The following is a 20,509-nucleotide window of genomic DNA, read 5'->3' on the forward strand; positions in this document are numbered from 1 at the left end:
GTGTGATAGGAAATGGAGCTGGGGGAGGGGGCAATGGTGATAGGAAGGAGGCTTGGGAGAAGATAATTAAAGGCCAACTAAAGGTAGGGAGGGACCTATATTTATACATATATATGGGGTGAGAATGAAGTTTGGCAGAGACTTTTGTGGACTTTTGTGGTTACTCATTTTATGGCTTTTTCCTTGTTTTATGTGAAATGGAGGATGGAATAATACACCTTTGATTAATTGCTTCTCTTTTCATTTTCCTCTTTTTTCTGTCCCACTTTTTTTTTTTGGCAGAGCTAATTAATTTCCCTACCTAGCAAAGAATATATGTGGTGGAGATTTTGATGCATACCAAACATGTCCCTACCCTCTTTTGGAATTACATGAAAGATGTTTATATTTTTTTTTCCGCTCGGTGTTTGGTATTCATATTGAGATCTAATCAAATTCGAAAGTTTCACATTAGGGATAAAACTCTCCCTAATAAAGGTGAGACTCGAATCCGAGCCTCTAATTAAGGATGAAAGAGTATTTATATTCATTTCTATATATCTTTCAACATATATTAGTAAGTACAATTATATTTTCCTTATTCTCAAATATTATACCTTAAAAAAGAAAGAAAAAAAAGGTCTTTCAAATTCTTGATTCTTTAATTTGGGGAGAATGTTTATGCTTTTAGGTACTAGCTAATCTTCTTTTTCTTTAATCAAGCAAAAATAGGCATAGCCTCCACTTTTTAAAAAAAAACAAATAACTTTAAAGATGTGATATATGTTGATATTGAAGTATTTATTTATAAATCTTGATCAATCATAATCTTAGGCTATTAAAAAAGCTTCCACGTTGTTTCTTTTATGTGTCCAAATTAATGAATACATTTTTTACTTATCCATATTGTTACGAGAGGGCCAAATCAGAAGGATCGAAGTTGATCTTTAAAACTAATAAAAATAATATTATAGTCTAAGCTCTTACTTTCAACGAGACTTTTTTTAATAACACAACTTGCATAATAGACTTATGTAACTTATATATGTAGTTATTTATGGTAAGGAATCCCATCACATGAAAGAGGTAGGAAGAAAATGGACAATGTTAATTAATTTCGATACTATTATTAAATAAAAAACAATGGCTAAAAATATTCGAAGTTAATGAATGGTTAATGTTATTCCAAGAGAAAACAAACATATGATTGTGTCCTCGTGTGCATGGATTTATTCTCTTCAAGGAGCCCATCTTCCTAATTGTAACGATTTGACATATATATCTTATACAGTAAAAAAAAAATAGATTCTATACCAAGTAAAGATGAATTTAAAACTTAAATTTAGTAGGCACTAAGTTTACTATTCGTTAAAATTATAGATTCAGATCTAATATTATAATTTATATGTAGGTATGAAAGATCATGGATTCCCAACTATTAGGTTCGTGAGTTTATGGTCCGTGTCTAAAATAATTTTTTTGTATTTGCAAACGTTTAAAAAGTTATCTTGTGATTCGTTGATCTATTGAATTAAGATATAGCTCTATATTTAGTGTTTTAGACTCATACTTTATTGTTGTTTTGTCATCTGCTCGTGAATATTGTCCAGTTAAACCTTTGTTCTTTTATTCTTATACGTGAGATCAATAAAATTTTCTAGAGAGTGAGTTTGTGATGAACCTATGACTAAAAGGCTAAAAAGATTTTTTTCAAAATTTATCCCAATAATATATATATATGTGGAACCTAGAACAATTTAACGAAAAGAAAGTACTCACACCAGACTCTCATCTAATGTACACCAATACAAAAGGAGAAACATCTATAAGATTTACAAATTATATATATATATATATATATATATATATTAAAAAAAGAAACTAAAGATTTTCACCACCCTTTTACATATATTTCCATTTTTAACTATGTCAACCAATTTTATCCAATCCACTCTTAACCCATACATATATGCTCATATGCTTATTTAATTTTATCCAATCCACTCTTAACCCATACATATATACTCATATGCTTATTTAATTTTTAGAATTCAAATTTTGTGAGTTTGGAATATCACTTAATCGACCAATCAATTGAGTTGTTGGAACTATAACTTTAATTGCCTGATAATCATAAGTTTGTGTTTTGGGATACCAAAATATTTTTTTTAAAATAAAATTTACGCTAGTCATTGCGAAGCCCAGGTTATTTGGGATGGATCCTCCGAATTTCAGGACAAATCAATGATTTTATTAAAAAAAAAAAAAAAAAAGGTGCTGATGGCCAGAAAATTAGAAAACTGTATAATATCTTTTTTGTTTTAAAATAAATTGATATTTTTTCCATTTTTTAGTTAAAAGGGTAAAAATGTTCAAAAAAGTAGAATAACATTCTGGCCAAAAAGATTTTTCCAAACTCGAATAACCACAATTTTGCATTTTAGAACCTCCAATAAAAGCAAAGCTAGCTATTTCGGATAGACCCTCCGAATTTCAAGGCAAACAAAGTTGGTCGATAATTTTTCAAAAAACCCATGGTTAACACACATAAAAAACTCTAATAATCATACGATTCTTCGTATCACAAACTTGGTATATGAGATAAAACTCCAACAATCATGAATCCACGTTTCAGGACAACCCCAAGCCATTTTGAATGGACATACCGAATTTCAAGACAAATGAAGTTCAGAGTTGATTTTTTGAATAATTCATATATTAATACACATTAAAAGTTTCGATAATCATAATTTTATATTTCGAGATCCAAAACTCAAAAAAGTAAAAACAGCGTCAGTTATATCGAAGTATATCCCTTCATGTATATGCTTTGCTTTTAGTATGATTTTTATGTGGACTTGTCACAATAAAATACATTTTAATAATAATTAAAAAAAAACTAGTTCAAGGTATCTTATCATTAAATATAAGATTAAAAATGGGAACAACAATGATGTTAGATACAAGTGGGAGTTGATATATAGAAAAATCTAAGGTATAGTTTAAATAAGAATAAATGTAAGCAAACAAATAAGAGATAAAATAAATGATTTGATATAGAGATATATAGTGATGGAGTAAGTAATTTTTTGTGAGAAAGAGATAGGAAACAAGTGTCACAATCTATGTAGCTTAAACTACAGACATGGGTTGATCTCCTTTAGGGACCATTTGAGAATTTGAGAGAGACATCAATTGGCTACATTTTATATTATTTTAGTGTGGTTTGACAACACATCCTAAACCTTTCGACGAAGGTTTGGATGCGATATTTTTTATAATTGTGATGTTCGAATCAATTTGTGTGCACTTTTGTCAATCTCTTGCGTACTGACACAAATATTTAACTTTATCATTAAAGCTTAAATAGTAGGAAGAAATCGTCAGTTTGTGTTTGGTGAATTTAAACACCGATCTTTCACAATATCTATACTTAGTTTATTGACTATTAGATCATATCCTTGAATGTTGAAAGATCGCCTCTTCATGCACCTAGTGCCAGTGGCGGATCCACATATACTTGAAAGGTGTCGATCGACATCCCTTCGTTGGAAAATTACACTGTGTAGCTAGGTAAACATATTTTTTTTATATATGTATTACATACTGACACTCATTGATTTCTACATGATTGTATTTATTTATACTTTGACACCCCGGCCCTTAGTTAAAATTCTTACTCCGTCCCTACCTTGGGCAAGCTACATGTTATTCCCTTATGGGTGTTTGGTTATAGGAATTAGGAGGTTATCTAGTATAAATTGTGGGTATTAGTTAAAACTAGGTCAAATTTATAAGATCATGAGATTATCTATCGTGATTATAATCTCAAGACTAATATAATTCTGAATTAACTTTGTTTGTAAACCAAACGATTCCTTAATTGATAACACCTTTTTTTTTTGCTTATTTTATAAAAGTAGTTATAATTTCACAAAAGGTTGTAAAAAAAATGTCTTAAAGTATTCACTATCACTGGTTGGTCTATTTTGGTCCCAAAATAGTTGGCAGTGCATGCACATGATGTAACAACAACAATCTTTATGTGATGAACTTTTTTGGCTATAGTATGATATAATATATGTAGAAAATTGACTTAAATTTTATTTTTTCCAATCTTTCATTTTCTGTTTTGGGGTATTTTGTTAGAACTATCAAAGAGTTGGACCAAAAGCAAAAATGAGTATCTGGCAATTTATGTGTAGCCATGTGGGACTGTTTTTGTAAGATTGTATTTATTTGCAGGACCAAGAATGGTATGATAGGTCCTAGTGTATATGTATGTAGTCATTTATTCATTGTTACTTTTTTAAAAAAAACTCTGACCAATTTGAGTTTGGTTCATGACTTTGTCACGAGTACAAGAAAGTTCCAAATCTTGTGAGGTATAATTGTTGAGGGTATTACGTGAACAAAGTTCGGTATTGATAGTTGAAAAGATCGGAAGTTATATATATTGTATGAGATTGTTTGGAAACTTGATTTAAAGCGGAAAGTAATATAATATGTTAAGAGTATTTTTGGATTGACATAGTTATTATCAGAACAAATGATTATTCGACGAGATAAGTATGAAAAATGACTGATAAATGAATCTTAAAAATGACTTGTGACTCGTGATAATGACTCATGTGGACCTTGTTTGAAGAGATTATATTGTTGAATGTATGAACAAACTCTCAAGTCGAACTATCCTGTATAGGTGAGGATTCAATTATTTACATGTTGATCATCTTATCTTATAGGTGCTCTAAGTGAATGATGTGTGAGTTTTAAACTATAAAGCTAGAGTGAAAGAATCCATTCTCTTACTCTATGTCTGATATTTACTTTGAGGTATGATTAATTTTGTTAGTGTGTATTATAAAATCTCGATATCATATATTAATGATCAATATTAAAGAAAATATGCAACTTTAAGACAAAAGAAAAGACATTTTTCACAGTGCATTTATGTCAAACTTGGTGTATGTGATAAATCTGAATGTGAAATTGATGTGGTTTGTGGTCCAATTTTGATTTGTGGCCACAAATAAAAGTGATATATATATGATATATATAATATATACAGTAATAATTGAATTGGTCATTTGGCTCTTATCCACAAGTCTTGGATGATAATTTTGCTAAAAATTAAATGTATATACCTGGACCTGTTCATGTGCTTTCCCTTCATTATTCATTCTGTCATATACATATTTAAATACAATAATACACCTAAAAGTGGTCACAGAAAAAGAATGAAATTAAACATAAGAGTTCTATTTTGGTCCCCCTATTACTGACTACAATGACTATGCAATAGTTAATGCTTCATGACTTATTGGTTAAAAAATTAACATTCATTATGTATATAATACAAAAAATACAACCCATAGTTTATTTTGTATGTAGTTGTTGTTTAATATAATAAAGAAAAATATATTATTATGGGAATCGTGATAGGTATATGTTTCCGCGTGATTTTTTTTTAAATAAAGAAAACTTATGAAACAACAGTAACAACATATCCAGTGTAGTCCTACTAGAACATACGAGATACATGTTGAGAACATAATAATACAAATACATGCACACTCTCGTATATTAGAAAGAAAAGATTCTCGAATCGAGGGGGGTTTGGATCCAAAAACTTTGGGGCAAAAATTTTGTGAAAATGAATGAGATGTAAATTTGGGCCGGCCATACAAACAAGACAAGAGTATTATCACAATTGTAAGCCCAAGCCCAAGCCCATATCAAACTAAAGGCTTTCCCTCTTCTATTTAATGGGCCTCAAAACTTGGATTTGTTATAGGACTCAAATTTCAAGTTTCAAAATAGAGTAGCTAAGGACCTTCAACATATTGGGATGCATTTGATGAAGTGGGGGAAACTTTGATTAATGATCTTTGGGAGAAGCAAATAGAGTACAAATGCATTCAAGTATGAGGGCCCAAAGAGGCCTAATTACAAGTGAAGAGCCCAAACACATATATGGTTTTCTTTTTAAGAAAAGTTACAAAAATCACACTAGTGCTAATTGCTTAGACACACTCTAGTTGCAATATTACGAATCTTATCAGATTTTGGTACATCAAGATTCATATATCTCGAGATATATTTGGGTCAAAATTAGGTGTAATTTGTTCTAGATACATTGTATTCAAGTGGATTCGTATGTATATGGGATACATGACCATCTCCATCCTCATCTCGCTCACCTTTCTCCCTATTTTAGTGTATCTGATAGCAAAAATACATGTATCTAGGTATATCTTCTTCTATATATGGTAAGAAACTCGTAATTAGTGGTAAAATACGTAATTATTTGAAAGTATAAGTAGAATTAGTATATATGTTGTCTGATTTTGACTTGATACAGAGTTCATGAAAGTAAAGAAGACTTTTGAATCTTGTAGTCTTAAAATAAAACTATGTTGAATATACTAAAATGTCCTTTAATCTTCTGGTTTTAAACATGCCACGTGGAAGTTAGAATTAGAGAGTTGTCTTAAAAAGGAAAGAAATATTCTTTGAAGCTAACTAAAAAGGAAAGTAAACAAATAAATTAAAATGGAGGGAGTAATTGTTTAGGCCTCAGTATAAATAATGAATATTATGTCATCTTTTCATTTAGATTTTGCTGAGTATTGTTTTGATTGAAGATTCAACTACTTTAGGTGTTTTATTGAATAAATAGGAGGTGATTAGGTTCTTAATGAATTGATTTCTTAATTTTATTATCAGTTTTTTTATCATAAATTCAAATGTCAACTACAACTTGATAAAGTTCATTTAATAAAAAATAATATGTGCACTACATCACACAAATGGTACCATTAATTTGAATCAGTCAAAGTTTGTGTGGTTAGAGTATTCAGAACATTGTGAGTGTGAACCTAAAGTTTTAGCGAAGAGAAATTAATGCCTTTGTCAACAAACCAGTTGTCAATCCACCAACTTTATTTATTAAAGAAAGCAACATTATTTGGGTGTGTACGATACGGAGGAAAATATTTTCCAAGTATTCTAAAAAAAAAATTCATATTCAACTCGTCGAAATGTTTTAGTGAACATTTTCTTTCTTTGATACAAGAGGAAAATAATTATCTTAATGAAAATAGTAAAAACAAGTTTTATACGCGATTTTTTAAACTCATTGTCTTCTCCTCACCATCCGAATCTCACTCCCCACCCCACCCCATCCAACCTCTGTAGTTTCTTAATTTCTAAATTACATACAAATATTATGGAGACAATATTTTCTTGTTTACTTATCAAAACTAGAAATTAGGTAAGAAACTACTTATTTTTTCAATAAAGTTTTTCTAGAAAAATATTTTCCTTCGTACCACAAAATCCTAGATGAGTTTTTATTTTTTACTTCCCACCCAGTGTCTGGTACTCGCAATGAAGTCCAACTATTCCAAATTCACGCCGCATAGGGTCCCATTCAAGGGGAAACGCTCCCTATCAAAGATTTTTCCACACTTAGGGTTCAAACCCGAAACCTCTGATTAAGGTAAGAGCAACTCCCTCCACTACACCACAACTTGTTTTACTTGGTCATGAAAAAATGATTTTATAAGAAAAGTAGTAAGTAGTAATTGATTTTATTCATGTGCTTTCATATACTTTGACTAACAAAACCAAGTGGTTACAAGCAAAGTAACACAAAACTCTAGAGAGAAAAAATGGCTTATGCTTGTATTTCCTCACTTATGCAAACTCTGCAGCAACTCTTGCAATCTGAATCATCTTTGATTTGTGAAAGTCCCATACAACAAAAACATGTTGAATCTTCTTATCAAAGTCTATGTTCTCTTCAAGATTTTCTTGAGGATACCACAAATGAAGCCAATGATATTGAAAATCTCAAGATTTTAGAAAGAAAGATCAAAGATGTAGTCTACAAAGCACAAGATAGAGTTGATTCATGCTTAACAAACATGATTCTAGCTGATAATGAAGACGACCGAGAAAAAGCTTGTAAATTCTTCAATGAAGAATTACAACAAGTTGAAACAGAATTTGATTCTCTCAGGAAAGAGGTGATGGTGATCGAGTTCAACAAGCGTGGAAGCAAATCAACGGAGTTAGCAGCAACAACTTCTGTCTCATCAATCGAGGAAACTACTTATGTTGGGATGAAAAAAGACTACAAAGCCATACTGAATTGCCTCAATGCCCAAACAAAAGAGCTAATAGTCATATCACTTGTTGGTATGGGCGGTATAGGTAAGACAACTCTTGCTAGAAAAGTTTTTGATAACTCAACCATTCGTGATCGATTTGAGAAACATGCATGGGTCACTATATCTGAACAATATAATAAGAGACAAATGCTTCTTGAAGTTGCTTCTTCAATTAGTGGAGTCAACAATCAAGAAATGAGCAATGATGAATTGATGGTTATTGTGTATAGAAGTCTCAAGGGTAGGAGATTTCTACTTGTCATAGATGACCTTTGGAGTACTGATGCTTGGTACCAAATGCGAAGAATATTTCAAAATGATAACAATAAAAGCCGAATTATATTAACCACTCGTCTCAAACATGTTGCTGATTATGCAAGCTCCCCTGATTTTCCTCCTCATGATGTGTCTTTTCTAAGTTTTAAAGATAGTTGGAAACTATTTACCAAAAGGCTATTCAGAAAAGATCGTTGTCCTCCACAACTACGAAAAATAGGGAAGCATATCATAGAACAATGTCAAGGATTACCTCTCTCAATTATTGTCATTGCTGGACTTCTTGGCAAGATAGGCGTGACACATGATAATTGGAAGAAAATTGAGGAAAATTTGAAGTCATTTCATGGTTCGGTTTTAGAACAGTGTCAAGCAATTCTTTCTTTGAGCTACAATTACTTGCCCCCATACTTGAAGGCGTGCTTTCTCTATATAGGAGGTTTTCCTGAAGATATGGAGATTCGTGTATCGAAGATGATGGGCTCATGGATAGCTGAGCAATTCATAAAGGCAACAAGTGATAAAAGGTTAGAAGTTGTGGCAGAGGAGTATGTGCAAGAGTTAATGGATAGGAGTCTAATTTTGGGTAAAACTCGAAAGCCTAATGGAAGATTCAAAACTTGCAAAATTCATGATCTTCTTAGGCAGTTATGCATAAGAGAAGCTCAAATTGAAAATGTTGTGCATTTCCCTTACAGTGATCATGTTCTCATTTACTCAGATGACATAAATGATCGTAGGCGTGTGATGATTCCTTTTTTTATTGAGGATTATTTTTGCGATCATCCAAATCAAAGGAGTGGTAGGATTACAACCCGCAGTTTGATCTTTATGGGAGCTGGTAGATCTTATCTAGTACCTGAAATAAATCACTGGCCTGATAGTATTTCAGAATTCAAGCTACTTAAGGTGTTGGATGCACGTGAAATTGGCTACGATTTCTCTCATGTAATACCTCAACTTGTACATTTGAGGTATGTTAATGCAAGAATTCAGGATCCTTCTTCACTAGCCAAGTTGTGCAATCTACAGACCATAATTATATATTCAAGGATAAATATTGTGCAGCTCCCGGCGGAGATTTGGACAATGTCAGAGATAAAACATGTGGGTATTGAACAAATGTATATGCCTAATCCTGTTAGTATTGAAGAGCAACAACCTTTACTTCTGAATAACTTGCAAACGCTTGCTCTCGATTCCTCGCCTTTTTTGGCAGAAATCCTGAAGAGAACACCCAATGTAGATAAGCTGAAGATTAGAGATGCTAATATACACAATGAGTGGTCTGATTTTGTTGATCGTCTCATTAATCTACAGAGGCTTGAAAAGCTAAGTATAACAGCAACAAAAGACAACAGTCCGCGCATTCTGTCTAGTGCATTTTGTGCGCCTAATCTAAAGCATTTGAGATTAGCTGAAACTTCATTGCCTTGGGAAGATATGGCTGTGCTGGCTAATTTACCCAATCTTGAGGTGCTCAAAGCAGATGGTTTATTCACGGGAACAGATTGGTATCTAAATGAAGATTTTGTATTTCAAAAACTAAAATATCTACGAATTATGAGGGCAGATGATCTGGAAATGTGGGAAGCAGCTAGTGATAGTTTCCCGATGCTTGAGCAACTAGTCCTTCAGCATCTCGAAGAACTAGAGGATATTCCACAAAGTTTTGGAGAAATAATGACACTAAAATTAGTCCAAGTGAAATATTGCAGTCCTACAGTCGATGATAGTGCAAGGAATATTCTAGAAAATCAACAAAGCTGGGGAAATTGTGAGCTTCAAATTATAATTGTACCATCTTTACAATACCTGTAATTTATTTCTGTTTTCTTTTATTTCTTGTTTTCACCTATTTGTGAACTCTCATCTATCTATCTATACTATTCTAAAGGTAAGAAGTCCCATTGAAGTGGTTGCAGAGGTGTATCTACAAGACTTAACTGATACAAGTCTAATGTTGGCTGGTACAGTACAAAGGGCTAATTCACATTTTATGCTGCTTAAGGTGTTGGATGTGTCTTCCTGCTATTGCGATTGCGATTGCTCTTGTGTAATACCTCATTTAGTAGTTTTGAGACATGTTTCTGCAAGAATTGGCGAAGCTCCATCACTAGCCAAATTGTGGAATCTACAGACCATAATTCTTGATACATACATAATTAGGACATACTTGCATCTTCCACCAGACATGTGGACAATGGCAAAGATTAGACATCTTGATATTGGATTGTCAATACATATGTCTAATCCTCTTGAAGCAGAAAGTCGAGAACAACAATCTTTGTTTCTCAATAACTTGAAAACACTTGCCCTCCCTTCCTGCCTAATCTCGAGCTGCTCAAAGCAAAAGATGCATTCGGGGGAACAGATTACAAACTCTTGTAATCTAGGAATTAAAACTCTTTAATCCCTTCCCCCTTACTGTAGCAACTCTACTACCAGTAACTACTAAGCAATAATCTATTGTCCACTAAACCAACTAACTCTAGTCGATCTAGACTTCAAGAACCCACCCAACATAGCTAACTCTAGCTAATCTTTGTTGTGTTCTAATATGAAAACTGATCTACTTTCTTTATTACTTAGGAATAAATCTTACAAGAATATTAACTATTGAAATATAAACCCTAGCAACAACTAAGAACAACGATAACTCTATCAGGTCCTTCGGCCGTTCTGGAGCAACATTTCGTTGAGAGATGCTTTTGCTTTATGTGAGAAATCTATGTTGCAAAAACTTGTTTGTGATAGTGGTGGAGAGTGGACATATTATTGGATGATGAGTGCAAACATACAAAGCGATTTCATTGGTTGAGGGCCTGATGTACCGTGGGAGCCAGGCATCAACCATAGCAGGTTTTGCAGGCTTTTGGACAGCTTTAGTTTTCCAGTAGGGAATTCACACTTTCGTCAAGGATCACGTTCAAAGTTTGTTTAATCATCAAAACTTCAGACATAGGTTAAAATAACAATTCCCTCCTTTTTTATGATGACAAACTAATATTCAGCCTCTTCAACTTTCGACCCTTGGTTTCGTTCATCTCCCCTATCATCAGTCCCAATTCCACAAGACCGACCAGGTCAGGTCCCTTGACTCGACCAAAACTAAACTGTACTGCCTTTACACAAATGACATCTCTAATCTTTGAAAAATCGGGATCTTTACCATGAGTACAGTATGCAGCTTTGTTTATTAGCCTCAAAATGACAATTACTTTCTGTATTAATTCAAATGTCAACTACTACTTAATAAAGTTTATCTAAGAAAAAAAATGCTAATAATACGTTACTACACCACATAAATGGTACTATTAATTTGAATCAGTCAAAGTTTGTGTGCTTTGGACTGTTCAGAACATTATGAGTGTGAACCTAAAGTTTTATTGAAGAGAAATTAGTGCATTTGTCAACAAACCAGTTGTCAATCCACCAACTTTATTTATTAAGAAAGCAACATTACATTTGAGTGTGTTTGGTAAGCAGAAAAATATTTTCCAAGTGTTATTAATTTTTTTCCTTTTCAACTGGTCGAAATGTTTAGAGAAAATTTTCTTTCTCTAATACGAGAGGAAAATAATTGTTCTAATGAAAGTAGTAATAACAAATTGTCTTCTCCTTACCATCCAATGCCCTCACCACCCGAATCTCACTCCCCTCCCATCCCGTCCCCACCCCATCCAACCTCTATAGTGTTTTTTCTAAATTACATACCAATATTATAGAAACACTATTTTCTTTCTTACTTACCGAAACTAGAAAATAGGTAAGAAACTCACTTATTTTTCAATAAAGTTTTTCTAGAAAAATATTTTCCTTCATACAAAAAACACCCTAGATGAGTTTTCATTTTTTACTTCCCACCCAATGTGTGTGTCTCTGGTACTCGCAATGAAGTCCAACTATTCCTAATTCGCGCTGCATAGGGTCCCATTCATGGGGAAATGCTCCCTAGCAAGGATTTTTTTACACTTAAGGTTCAAACCCAAAACCTCTAATCAAGGTAAGAGCAACTCCCTCCACTACACCACAACCTGTTTTGTTTGGTGATGAAAAAAATGATTTTATAAGAAAAGTAGCAAGTAGTAATTGATTTTATTTATGTGCTTCATTATTCATGCTTTCATATACTTTTGACTAACAAAACCTAGAGAGAGAAAATGGCCTATGCTTGTGTTTCCTCACTTATGCAAACTCTGCAGCAACTCCTGCAAGCTAAATCACCTTTGATTTGTGAAAGTTCCATACAACAACATGTTGAATCTTCTTATCAAAGTCTATGTTCTCTTCAGGTTTTTCTAGAGGATACCACAAATGAAGCCAATGATATTGAAAATCTCAAGATTTTAGAAAAAAAGATCAAAGATGTAGTCTACAAAGCAGAAGATAGAGTTGATTCATGCTTAACAAACATGATTCTAGCTGATAATGAAGACGACCGAGAAAAAGCTTGTAAATTCTTCAATGAAGAATTACAACAAGTTGAAACAGAATTTGATTCTCTCAGGAAAGAGGTGATGGTGATCGAGTTCAACAAGCGTGGAAGCAAATCAACGGAGTTAGCAGCAACAACTTCTGTCTCATCAATCGAGGAAACTACTTATGTTGGGATGAAAAAAGACTACAAAGCCATACTGAATTGCCTCAATGCCCAAACAAAAGAGCTAATAGTCATATCACTTGTTGGTATGGGCGGTATAGGTAAGACAACTCTTGCTAGAAAAGTTTTTGATAACTCAACTATTCGTGATCGATTTGAGAAACATGCATGGGTCACTATATCTGAACAATATAATAAGAGACAAATGCTTCTTGAAGTTGCTTCTTCAATTACTGGAGTCAACAATCAAGAAATGAGCAATGATGAATTGATGGTTATTGTGTATAGAAGTCTCAAGGGTAGGAGATATCTAATTGTCATAGATGATCTTTGGAGTACTGATGCTTGGGACCAAATGCGAAGAATATTTCAAAATGATAACAATAAAAGTCGAATTATACTAACCACTCGTCTCAAACGTGTTGCCGATTATGCAAGCTCCCCTGATTTTCCTCCTCGTGAGGTGTCATTTCTAAGTTTAAAAGATAGTTGGAAACTATTTACCAAAAGGCTATTCAGAAAAGATCGTTGTCCTCCACAACTACGAAAAATAGGGAAGCATATCATAGAACAATGTCAAGGATTACCTCTCTCGATTATTGTCATTGCTGGACTTCTTGGCAAGATAGGCGTGACACATGATAATTGGAAGAAAATTGAGGAAAATTTGAAGTCATTTCATGGTTCGGTTTTAGAACAGTGTCAAGCAATTCTTTCTTTGAGCTACAATTACTTGCCTCCATACTTGAAGGCGTGCTTTCTCTATATAGGAGGTTTTCCTGAAGATATGGAGATTCGTGTATCGAAGATGATGAGCTCATGGATAGCTGAGCAATTCATAAAGGCAACAAGTGATAAAAGGTTAGAAGTTGTGGCAGAGGAGTATGTGCAAGAGTTGATGGATAGGAGTCTAATTTTGGGTAAAACTCGAAAGCCTAATGGAAGATTCAAAACTTGCAAAATTCATGATCTTCTTAGGCAGTTATGCATAAGAGAAGCTCAAATTGAAAATGTTGTGCATTTCCCTTACAGTGATCATGTTCTCACTTACTCAGATGACATAAATGATCGTAGGCGTGTGATGATTCCTTTTTTGATTGAGGATTATTTTTGTGATCATCCAAGTCAAATGAGTGGTAAGATTACAACCCGCAGCTTGATCTTTATGGGAGCTGGTAAATCTTATCTAGTACCTGAAATAAATCACTGGCCTGATAGTATTTCAGATTTCAAGCTACTTAAGGTGTTGGATGCACGTGAAATTGGCTACGATTTCTCTCATATAATACCTCAACTTGTACATTTGAGGTATATTGATGCAAGAATTGAGGATCCTTCTTCACTAGCCAAATTGTTCAATCTACAAACCATAACTGTCTATTCAAGGAGAAATGTGCAGCTCCCCGCGGAGATTTGGACAATGTCACAGATAAAACATGTGGATATTGAACAAATGGATATGCCTAATCCCCTTAGTATTGGAGATCAACAGCCTGAATTTTTGTACCTGAATAACTTGCAAACACTTGCTCTCGATTCCTCGCCTTTTTTGGCAGAAATCCTAAAGAGAACACCCAATGTAGATAAGCTAAAGATTAGAGCTGCTAATACACATAATGAGTGGTCTGATTTTGTTGATTGTCTCATTAATCTACAGAGGCTGGAAAAGTTAAGTATAACAGCAGCAGAAGACAACAGACCGCGCATTCTGTCTAGTGCTTTTTGCGCGCCTAATCTAAAGCATTTGAGATTAGCTTATACTTCATTGCCTTGGGAAGAAATGGATGTGCTTGCTAATTTACCCAATCTTGAGGTGCTCAAAGCAGATAGTGCATTCAATGGAACAGATTGGACACTAAATGAAGATGTTGTATTTCAAAAACTAAAATATCTACGAATTTGGAGCGCAGATGATCTGGAAAGATGGGAAGCAACTAGTGATAATTTTCCGATGCTTGAGCAACTAGTCCTTCAGCTTCTCGAAGAACTAGAGGAGATTCCACAAAGTGTTGGAGAAATAATGACATTAAAATTAGTCCAAGTGGAATATTGTAATCCTGCAGTCGACACTAGTGCAAGGAATATTCTACAAGATCAACAAGGCTGGGGAAATTGTGAGCTTCAAATTCAAATTTTACCTTCGTTAAAATACTTAATTTAATAAATTCATGTGATGTTTTCAGTTTTGTTTCATTTCTTGTTTTCACCTGCTAATAAAGGTTTGTGAAGTCCTATCAATATGTCTATCTGTCTGTTTATCTGTCTATCTATATGTCTGTCTATCTATCTGTCTGTCTATCTATATGTCTGTCTATCTATCTGTCTATCCTATTCTAAAGGTGATAAGTCCCATAGTTGAAAGTTAAATACCAAAATGTCCTTCAATTTGGTGAGAAGTAATACCAAAACGTCCTCCAAAAATTGATAATAGAATTGAAATGCATCACTCAATCGCAGTGCAATCTGTCAAATAGCTCAATCCTCAAATTCTAAAGATACAATATTTGAAGCAGATTATCAGACTGTTGTTGAGCTAGGTTAGTTCTTTTGGAGGACCTGGTTTAAAAATAAATAATATAACTTTGTCCATTTAGTTAGACCTGTCATTATGTAAAATAATGAAATCATGCCATTAGGCTGGAAATGACAATTTCTCTCTTTTCAATTCAAATGTCAACTACAACTCCATCAAATTTGTCAATTGCAAATGGTACCACTAACTTGAATCACTCAAATTTTTTCTCGCGAAAACAGAATCAGGACAGAAATCTAAGCTGGGAGAAAATGTCTTATGTATACAATAGAAGAACTCTTGCAACTTAACCAACGTTTGGTTTGTTGAATCTGCTCATCAAAGTCTTTGTGATCCGCAAGTTTTTCTTTACTAAGGAAATCTCAAATACTGAAATTTGAAGGTTTTGGAAAAGAGCTTCAGAGATGTGATTTACAAAGCAGAAGATGAGAGTTCATTCAAGCCTAAGAAGCATAATTCATGTGGTGTTTTCTGTTTTCTTTCATTCCTTAGTATTATCCAAGGAATGTTATTGTTCTTTCTTCTCATGATGATTCATCCATTCGTTATCAATATGATTTATAATGAGAAACAAATGCTTCTTGAAATTGTCTCTTCAATTAACAAAAGCAATCAAGAAATAAGCAATGATCAACTAATGGAAGTTCGAATTATACGTATGTGAATACTATGTAAGTCTTTTCTTTATTGTTGGATGATTCATATTTGTGTTCAAGCTTGTTATAGCTCGATCGATCCTTAGAATGTTATGATTATTTTTATATTGTCTCCATTATCTGTCTCATTTTGACTTAACACTGAGTTTAAGAAAGAAAAATATACTTTTGAATCTCTCCGATTAATTGAGTGCATAACTTATAAGAATCACTTACTCTGCAAAGAAGACAGAGATCAGGCAATTAGGACAAGAAGGAAGCTAATCAACAATAACTTTTTGTGATATCTATATATATGTCCATTTATTTAGATTAATTTGGTTTAACAAAAATGTTTAAGATAAAATTACAATTATTTGTCCTAAATATAACATTCAATTTATGTTGAGAGGCCAGATTTCACCAATAAGACAAACTATCCATAGACCACTCTGAAAAATAGCTAAACCATCAAATCCTTAACCATATACTATATATTTAGGCCTATTTCTATCCTTTTAGAGTAAAATTTTAGTGTAATTTTTTTCTTAACAAATTTTCAAAATAAACAATAAATTAGAATGTCAACAAAAGACATAAGAGAAATAGAAGAAGGAAATTGTTCAAATTTTACCAATAATGCCAGTGGAGAAGATTCAAGCCTCTGTACTTCAACTGAAGTTGTCATTGTCATTCAAAAGGTTTGCAAATTCCCAAAAAAAGAAAAAAAAAATCTTAAGAATATACGACGATTTTTTTAATTTTTTTTTGGATTTTGTTATAGGTGATAGCAGAGGCAATAGGAACGTACTTTTTGATATTTGTAGGATGTGGTGCAGTAGCTGTGGATAAAACATATGGTTCAGTAACATTTCCAGGAATATGTGTGGCATGGGGTTTAATTGTTATGGTCATGGTTTATTCTGTTGGACATATTTCTGGTGCACATTTTAATCCTGCAGTTACTATTGCTTTTGCAATCTTTAGACATTTTCCCTTCAAACAGGTTTTGATTTAATTTATTCTTTCATATTTTAAATCCCTTTTAAAATTCATCGCTGCGTGTCAAATAGATATTAATGATTCATATGGTCGATCCTAATTGATTTTGAGATTATGTCATAGAGTTTATAGTTGATATAGTTGAAATGTCTATGTTTTGTTTCCTTGATAAACATAAAAAGACTTGTCAGTCAAAAGTCATAAGTTGGTCATTTCTACCTTACGATTTTACTGTTTACACCTTATAAGCATTTTTTATTTGACATTTCTTTTACAATTTTATCCATAATATATTTTCTAATCTTTGAAATACTCTTCCTAAAACACAACTTTTAATATAAATTTTCTATTATTTTCCCCTTTCCTTAGCAGGCTCGAGACTAAAAAAATGGTTGAGACAACAAACATCCGTCTTGTTCGTCACTTTTAAATTATATTATTTTCTTATAAATAGTTTCAAGGACATTTCAGTTTTATTTTTCTTAAAAAAAAGTGTAACATTAACCTCTTATTAGTTTCAACACTTCTATGTAAGCACACATATATTTATACTAATAAAACAATTTCAACACCACGTTTAAGTGGTTTGCAACACTTGATGCTTGTCAGCTACTTTTATTCAGCTAAGACAAACACTATATCAAAAATAATTTTTAGCAGCAATTATTAACGGCACACAAAAATTTAATTGCCGTTAAATGTGTTTTTTAGAGGCATTTATCACTCTTTGTAAATGTACCTAAAGCCTATAGAGACATTGAATCTAATGTCAATTAACTAATATCAATAAAAGTTTTATCACTCTTTGTTAATGTGCATATTTATTTGCCGATAAAAACTATTTTTGCTGAAATGGACTCTAAATTTGGTTAGTTGTGTCTATTTTAGGTGCCATTATACATAATGGCACAATTGGTTGGGGCAATTCTTGGAAGTGGAACATTGTACTTGTTGCTGGATTTGAAAACACAAGCATTTTTTGGAACAACACCAGTTGGATCAAATGTTCAATCTTTGATTCTTGAATTCATCATTTCTTTCCTATTAATGTTTGTCATTTCTGGTGTTGCTACTGACAATAGATCAGTGAGTAATTTTTTTAAAAATTTTTCTACTTTTTGATATATTTATAATGATTTTTTTTTAATAAATTTGAGGTTGACAAATATATTTTAATTTTTGAACAGATTGGAGAGCTAGCAGGAATTGCTATTGGAATGACTATACTCCTAAATGTTTTGATTGCAGGGTAATTTTTATTATTTCTCCTAAAATTTCTTTTTCTTTCCATATGTGTTTATAAACATTTTCAACTTATAGCTTGAGGGATAAAGAGTATCTCAACTCTCAAGTACAACTATAGTTGTGTACAATTATAGGTAACTTCGGAGAAACAGTAAAATTGTCTTTGCATTATCTATAATTTACGGGTTTGAGTTGTGGAATCAACTAATATTTGTGTTAAGTTGCATCACACTTCCTTAGGATGCGATTCTTCCCCCTATTCGGAATAAATGCGGAATACTCACTCAATTGCCTTTAAAAAAAAAAAACTATTTTTAACCAGAATGAAACATTTATATATCATGTATAAGTTGTGCCAAGGCATAACATATGAGTAAGCCATCTACGGGGAGAGTGGTGGAACAGATGATATCCTATACTCTTACACCTTAATAATAAGGAGTGTCATGTATAATGTGAATCTGAATTAATCAAGTCAGTAAATTTCACATATCGAATGGCTAAAGAAAAAAAAAAGTAAGAGTAAGTCAATACAAATATTTCTTTTCTCCACCCCACCCCAACCTCGGATCAATAGTGTTTTCATTTCTCCTCGAGCATGACTCGATCCTTCAACCTAACCTATACAAATACAATTGGGCATTGCTACAAATTCTAAAGGCCCATCTTTAATTATTTTTTTTGCAGGCCAGTATCAGGAGCATCAATGAACCCAGCAAGAAGTATTGGGCCAGCAATTGTGATGCATCATTATAAAGGGCTTTGGGTTTACATAATTGGGCCTATATTAGGTACAATATGCGGTGCTTTCACATATAACCTAATTAGGTTTACACAAAAACCACTTAAAGAACTAACTCTCACTAAAACTACAACATTTCTTAAGAGCATGTCTAGAAAATAATTAATTTCCATTTTTCTTAATTAATTAAAAAAAATCTCTGAGCCCTGTGGCTTAAAATAAAATTAAGCCACTAGTGGCTTGTTAAGAGAAAAAAATTAATTATTAGTAAAAAAAATAAATAGAATTATTGGAAATTTAAGTATAGAAGTAACAATTTTCTTTTAATTTTATTTATTGGGTGTACGAAACCTGTAGTTTTTTTTGTTCAAATGTAAGATACTGAAATTGAATTGATCTTCTTGTGTAGTTTCTTTTTTACTTAATTCATTTATTTTACTTTCTTCTTTTATATAGTATTTTAATTTTTCGAATTTCAAGAATTGAGGGGAAGATATGTTTAATATAGTTATAACTTATAATACATTAACTCTAATAGGTAAAAGGAACAGAGAAAACTCGTGATTATTATAGATCGAAAGATTTATGACGTACGTCAAGCTAAGATCGTGTATAACTCTCGTTATTTATTTCATTTTTAAAAAAATTCATTCACTTCAATTTTGATTCTGAGTCGGCTAACCTCTCTCAAATTTATTTTATTTTAAATATAATTTCAAGAAGACACTTTTTATTGTAACATGGAACTTCAATATAAATGTTTTCGACATTATTATTTTTTTTAAATAAAAGGTCTATGTAGTTAATGAGTCTCACAGGATGTTTGAGTTAATTGAAAAAAATTTCAGGCCGCTGTCAGTAATTTTTATATTTACTTTCTTTTTCAGTCATGAACTATATTAGAAAAAGGATATAATCAGAGGCGGAGCCAAGTTGAAATTCGAGTTCATAATTTTAGTGTTAAAAGCATTTTAACGGTCACTTCTTTACCATTGAATTGTTAATCAATTTTTTAAGGGTTTACAAATTAATATACATATATATTTATTTAATTTTTTAGTACAAATATAAAATCTATGAAAAAGTTATTGAATTAATTCATTCAAACTCATAAACCCACCTATCTCCGCCTCTTAATTTAATATACATTTAATTCCATGCCATAAAAAGAGAAAAAGATTATAATTACGTAAAACAGTTTTGTAGCTTTTGTCCTGAATATGATCATGTGCCACGAAGTTTGGGTAATAATAATTATTGTTAATAAAATAAATAAAAGTGAAACACATGGAGTCACATGATTTTTTGTAACTTTCA

General features: G+C 32.3%; 3 protein-coding genes across 3 annotated transcripts; all 3 read left to right on the plus strand.

Moving 5' to 3' along the window:
• The first annotated feature begins 7,655 nt into the window (after positions 1 to 7,655).
• LOC125869329 (putative late blight resistance protein homolog R1A-10) lies at positions 7,656 to 10,289 on the plus strand. Its single transcript, XM_049549903.1, has one exon. It carries the CDS (start codon positions 7,656 to 7,658, stop codon positions 10,251 to 10,253), a length of 2,598 nt encoding a protein of 865 aa, XP_049405860.1. The 3' UTR covers positions 10,254 to 10,289.
• A 2,306-nt stretch (positions 10,290 to 12,595) lies between these two features.
• On the plus strand, positions 12,596 to 15,196 carry LOC125869328 (putative late blight resistance protein homolog R1A-10). Its single transcript, XM_049549902.1, has one exon. The coding sequence runs from the start codon at positions 12,596 to 12,598 to the stop codon at positions 15,194 to 15,196; it is 2,601 nt and encodes an 866-aa protein (XP_049405859.1).
• A 1,564-nt stretch (positions 15,197 to 16,760) lies between these two features.
• LOC125867672 (probable aquaporin NIP-type) lies at positions 16,761 to 19,354 on the plus strand. Its single transcript, XM_049548232.1, has 5 exons — positions 16,761 to 16,904; positions 16,988 to 17,209; positions 18,094 to 18,291; positions 18,393 to 18,454; positions 19,138 to 19,354. The coding sequence occupies exons 1-5, from the start codon at positions 16,785 to 16,787 to the stop codon at positions 19,352 to 19,354; spliced, it is 819 nt and encodes a 272-aa protein (XP_049404189.1). The 5' UTR covers positions 16,761 to 16,784.
• Positions 19,355 to 20,509: the final 1,155 nt, after the last annotated feature.

The sequence above is a fragment of the Solanum stenotomum genome, chromosome 6, assembly GCF_019186545.1.
Source record: "Solanum stenotomum isolate F172 chromosome 6, ASM1918654v1, whole genome shotgun sequence".
NCBI lineage: Eukaryota > Viridiplantae > Streptophyta > Magnoliopsida > Solanales > Solanaceae > Solanum > Solanum stenotomum.